This window comes from Poecilia formosa, unplaced genomic scaffold (genome assembly GCF_000485575.1).
Source record: "Poecilia formosa unplaced genomic scaffold, Poecilia_formosa-5.1.2 Scaffold606, whole genome shotgun sequence".
Taxonomy (NCBI): Eukaryota; Metazoa; Chordata; class Actinopteri; order Cyprinodontiformes; family Poeciliidae; genus Poecilia; species Poecilia formosa.
In genome coordinates, this window is record NW_006800545.1 from 166,876 (window position 1) to 172,758 (window position 5,883).

The 5,883-nt window shown below is 41.9% G+C and overlaps 1 protein-coding gene across 1 annotated transcript in view; it reads left to right on the plus strand.

Moving 5' to 3' along the window:
* Positions 1 to 3,347: 3,347 nt before the first annotated feature.
* Positions 3,348 to 5,883, plus strand: part of LOC103130103 (NACHT, LRR and PYD domains-containing protein 12-like) — a 43,035-nt gene continuing 40,499 nt past the window's right edge. The window contains exons 1-3 of the mRNA XM_016665651.1: positions 3,348 to 3,457; positions 4,184 to 4,465; positions 4,790 to 5,878. Of these exons, the coding sequence (XP_016521137.1) occupies positions 3,427 to 3,457; positions 4,184 to 4,465; positions 4,790 to 5,878 (1,402 nt within the window). The 5' untranslated portion in view covers positions 3,348 to 3,426. The remainder of the gene's footprint in view (positions 3,458 to 4,183; positions 4,466 to 4,789; positions 5,879 to 5,883) is intronic.

A 5,883-nucleotide genomic window follows, 5' to 3' on the forward strand; every position in this document is an offset into this window, starting at 1 on the left:
ATATTTACAGACAAGTAAGAAAATGTACAGAAAGGAATCACAACCTCAACATGTTCTCAACATGTAGGGCTTAATTTGAAACATGATTAACCCCCACCTAGTAATAAAATGTTCTGACCCAGAGCTCAAGGAGGGGGAGGGAAGAAGAGATGAGAGGGGGTAAAGAGGAGAAGGTTGGGAGGAGCGGCTGGGGGGGGGGGGGTTTGGGAGGGAGTAGGGGGAGATGAGGAGGTGATGAGGGCTGCAACAAACTGCCCAGATTGCACACAATGGTAAATCAACGTTGAATTATAATCAGAATGGTTGATTTTTGGTTGAGGTCGACAAACGACGGTGGATCAACCATCAAACAACCATCCAATCAAACCATTGAAACTGTGTCATTGAATCAATGTTGTTTAGGCCCAATTCCAAAAATGTTGAAAAAGTAAAGCAGTGGCCCACCCCAAAGAGCCCCACAGAAGTGAGCCTTTTTTGTTTTGTGCTCACAGACGGTTTATCTATCAATATGCCAAGCTGTCTCAGCCACTTCATGCACTCACCCAAAAAGGGAAACTATTTTGTTGGACAGTGCCTTTGATGCGTTGCAACATGCTCTGTTCTCTCCTGTTCTCTCTTATCCAGACTTTTCACATGAATTTCTGCTTTTTACAGATGCTTCAAATGTGGCCATTGGTTGTGTACTATCACAGACAGATGACATGAATATGGAAAATGTCTTTGCCTACAGTAGTCATGTCCTCACTAAATATTGGTCCACCTATGACAGAGAACTATGGGCTATTTGTCTATTAGGCATTTTTGCCAATATATAACTGGACACTGCTTTCGGATCATCACTGACCACAAACCTCTTCTTAGTCTGAGGAAAATGGCTTTGGACTGTGACCCAACTGGACGTAGAGCCAGGTGGGCCCTTGAAATAGATCCGTACGACTGGGTTGTTGAACACAGACAAGGACACAATCATGCAAATGCTGGTGCAATGTCAAGCCAGCCATCCTCTGCAGTTGACTGTTCTACTGCCTCAAATCCCTCAAACTCTCCTCTTGTTCCAACAGTGACTGCAAATTCTGTGGATGTTACTGCATCGGTCCACCAGGTGGCTCAAGGTCACCCTATTGACCTCTCTTTCCTGAACAGAGACACTGACTGTCTTAGACAGGCTCAGAACAACGATCCTGTGTTAAAAACTGTTCTGGAATGGGTTCTTACAAATAACAGCCCTCCTTTTGCAAAGATAAAAAAGTGCTCTGCAAAGCATAGACACTTTTGGAGGGAGTTTCCAAAACTAATTGTTAGTGACTCTCCTCTGTCAGCAGGTTCGGCATCCCTCTAGTGATCCTGTTGTGCAGATTGTTGTTCCAAGTAGTCTGCAAAAGGAAGTGTTCAGGGCACTACATGGTCATTCTCATTTTGATGCAGTAAATACTTTACAGTGTGCTCAAGCTAGGTGCTACTGGCCTTACATGTCTCGGGATATAACTGAGTGGTGTTTAGAATGTGTGGTGTGCGAGGCACGGCGGCCGTCAACACCCCGTCAGCAGGCCCCTTTAAAACATGTTGTTGTCTCAAAACCATTTGAAAAAATAGCAATGAATTTCACTGAGTTGCCCCTCGCTACTTATGGAAACAGATACATGCTTGTTTTAATGGACTATTTCACAAAGTACATTAACCCGTATGCACTTCCTGACCAGAGAGCCGTTACTGTAACCAAGTGTTTGTTTGAGGACTACATTTGTCGCCATGGTGTTCCCCACAGCTTACACACTGACCAGGAATGCCAGTTTGACTCAGACCTTATTAAATGTCTGTGTTTGAGTATGGATGTAGACAAAACAAGGACATCTCCATATCATTCAATGTCAAATGGAATGGTGGAACGGGCTAACAGATTAATAAAAGACCAGTTAGCCAAGTACCTTTACTCAAAAGGGGGTGAGTGGGATGAACACATGAAACAGGTTGAATTTGCATACAACGCTTGTGTACACTCCACTAATAATTTCACCCCATTCTTTTTGGTTCATGGTAGGGAGTCTCATTTACCCGCTGATCTTTTCCTTAGTGCTCCGACTAACAATGAGCAAACACCTACATGTGCACCTAATGAGTATGCTACTAGTCTCCTAAACAAACTGTGTTCTGCTTTTGACACTGCAGCTGCTAACGTCGCTGCTACAGCCATACAACAGAAGCACTATTATGACAGGCAAGTGAGACATGAAGCTTATGATCCTGGGGATCTAGTGTGGGTTGACATCCCCTCATTATCTAGACATAAGTTTGGTCCTAGATGGACTGGTCCTTTCAAAGTTTTAAAACGGCTGGATCTTGAGGCGGACATCGGTGTTGACTATGAGGTGTTAGATCAATTTAATCCCAGAACTAAATCCAAAGTTGTTCACTACAATCGTCTCAAGCCATATAGGTCCCCTGTAGCCAGGTCATCTGTTACAGATGCTCCACCATGTACTGGGGCCCCCACTCTAACCGCCCTCTCAGGCTCTAGGCCTTGGACATTTGAGTATAATAGTATGGCAACACCTGACATGGCACATGCTACTCCCTCTAGAGGTCAAAGTGAAGGCAATATTCCAGCTGCAGTAGCAGGCCCACCAGACAGTGCAGTTCCAACCCCAGTGAAGCAACAAACTAGGTCTGGGCGTCCCATTCGTCCTCCAGACAGGTATAGGCCTGACTTCTGAAGGGTTATTTTACTTTTTCTTTTTTTCCCCCTTCTTCACTGTTAAGCTATGACTTTTGGTTACTCCGATGCTCTGTTCACAAGGGTTTTTGAAGTCGCATTGTGATTATTTTTTTCTCTTCCTTGTTTCCTGTGTTAACAGTTCATTCCTGTAAAAGTACAATTCTATAATTTTAGTTTATGAAAATGGCTGTTTTCTTGTACTAAATCACCCCATTTTATTTGCTATGTTTTGAAGCGGGGACGCTTCTTTTGTCGTAAGGGGGAAGTAGTGAAAGCGTGAAAATTGTAGTTATCAGAATGTAAAATGTTTTATTTTGAAAGGGGGAGAAGGGGAACGTTGGAAAAACAGCGGGGTGCCTGTCAGCTGAGTTGGTTGACAGCTGATTGTGTAGCGGAAAAAAGTTAAATGTTCGACACTGAGAAAGAACTCAATTATTTTCTGTGGATTATTCTACAAAGGAGAGTCACAGTAGCTGGACACCCACGAGTCTTACAATATGATAAATTAATGATCATATAAATTATTTTTTAAATAGTCAGTTTACATACTGATTTATTATGGGTTCCACAGTTGCATAGTTTTTTTTTTTCTGGTAGGGAGCGTGTATCAATCTGGCATATCTAATTTCCATCCAAACGCCATAAGAGCAAATTAAATTATTTATGAAATAAAGTCTGAAACATAATGAATCTTCCTGTTTTCCAGATAAAAGATGGCACAGCAGGAAGTCCAGCAGGATTTCGGTAAGTGATCAGAAGCAGAAATGAATAATCTTAAAAAAACAAACTGACCAATCACAGCCTGTGTTGCTGCCATGTGATGAAGCTCAGCCTCAGTGTCTTTATTGTTTTCATGCTTCCTGTTCAGTGAAGCTCTGGTGGAAACATTGTGAGTTTCTGTGAAACCTGAAGGTAAAAACTGAACTCAGATGGAAACTAAAAGGAACCGAAGTGAAGAACAGGCCAGCAGCTCTGATACTTCAGGAATATTTGCTATATACACTAATTCATTTATCCAGTAATCACATCATTTATTACTAATTTATAATCTCAGATGAAAAGACTTGCTGTGTCTTTTATTCCAACATTTGGTGACAGAGATGCTAAAGCTTAGAGATAGAGATGAAGAAAGAAAAGTGATTAAAATGCTTAATTATTCAATATTTCCATCACAATATTCACCAATAATATCAGAGTTTCCTGTTTTCCTAAAATAGTGCAGCTCCATATTTAGAAGGTGTTTCTTTCATTGTTCTTCCTGCAGTGAGGATAGAAAGTGATGAACCAGAAGCTTCATTTGGTCTCATGTAGACAGAATCAGTGGTCGTCACTCAGATATGAGGCAGAAACACAACAGCAGGTTTAGACCTGAGGAGCTGATCAACAGACTGTGAATCTCTGGATGGAGAAACATGAATAGTTGATCTTCATCACGTTTGAATGAATCCTGTTTCTGATTTCTGTCTGCAGAGAAAAAACTTTTCAAGATTCGCATTGAGTTTGTGGAGAGAGTTTCTGAGGAAATCCTGACTCAGCTCCTCGATGGCCTTGAGGCAGATGGCATTTTTAAACGTTTAGAGAAAGAAGAAATACTTCAGAAGAACCAAACCAGAGCAAACAAGGCCCGCGACACCATCGATGATGTGATGAAGAAAGGACAGAGAGCCTGCAGACTGATGATCAAACATCTTCATTTTATAGATCCTACACTGTCCAATCAGCTGAGTTTGTTCTCTGACTCCTTTGATTTAGGTTAGTCCCTTCACTAATCATGACTGAGTTGAAGTGAACTCGTCCAACAGTGACTAACTACAGTTATAACAACAAAAATAAATGGAGCACTACGGTCTGACACCTCCTGCTGAGCTGTAGGTCAAAATCTATGGAAAGGTTTTCCTGTAGACATAATAGGAGGTGACTCCTAGTGTGAAACCACTTTGAATATTCAGCATGATGTTTGTAGTCCAGTCAATTTATTAATAAGCAAAGCTACACTGTACAGCTCCATAAAAATTCACAGGATTGAATCTTAATTTGTTCAAGTGTTACATCTTGTGTCTTTATCTGTTTGTTCAGATTTTGATGATCGATGTCAACGTGACCTCAAAGACTCTCTAAAGGAAACGTTCCAATCTATCTGTGAAGGCATTGCAATACGTGGAGAGAAAACCTCTCTGGATGATATTTACACAGAGCTCTACATCTTAGAAGGAGGAACTGGAAAGGTCAACCAGGAACATGAGATCAGACAGATTGAAACAGCATCCAGTAATCAAGGAACAAAAATAAAAAGGGAAGACATCTTTAAACCCAACCCTGGTAGGAAGCAGCGAATCAGAACAGTGATGACCATGGGAGTGGCTGGCATTGGGAAAACACTGTTAACACAGAAGTTCACTCTGGACTGGGCTGAAGGCAAAACCAACCAGAACATTGATTTCATATTTCCATTCACTTTCAGAGAGCTGAATAACTTGAAAGAAGAAACTTTCAGCCTGGTGGAACTGATTCATCACTTCTTTGACAAAATTAAAGATGCAGGAATCTGCAGCTTTAAAAAGTTTCATGTTCTGTTCATCTTCGATGGCCTGGATGAGAGTCGACTTCCTCTGGACTTCAACAAGAATCCAGTCCTCACTGATGTTAAAAAGTCCACTTCACTGGATGTTCTGCTGACAAACCTCATCACTGGGAAACTGTTTCCTTCTGCTCTCCTGTGGATAACCACACGACCTGCAGCAGCCAGTTTGATCCCAGATAAATCTATTGACAGGGTCATAGAGGTCAGAGGGTTCACTGACCCCCAGAAGGAGGAGTACTTCAGGAAGAGATTCAGAGATGATGAAGAGAAGGCCAGCAGGATCATCTCCCACATCAAGAAATCAAAAACTCTCCACATCATGTGTCACATCCCAGTTTTCTGCTGGATCACTGCTAAAGTTCTGGATGAAATGATGGAGACCAGAGAGGGAGGAGAGCTGCCCAAGACCTTGACTGAGATGTATATAGAGTTCCTGCTGTTTCAGCTTACAATCAAGGAAGAAAATTATGAAGAAGAAGCTGAAGAAGATCCGGAGAACAGGAAGCTGATTGAGTCTCTAGGTAGTCTGGCTTTTGATCAGCTGCTGAAGGGAAACCTGATCTTCTATGACAAAGACCTCAAACGTTGC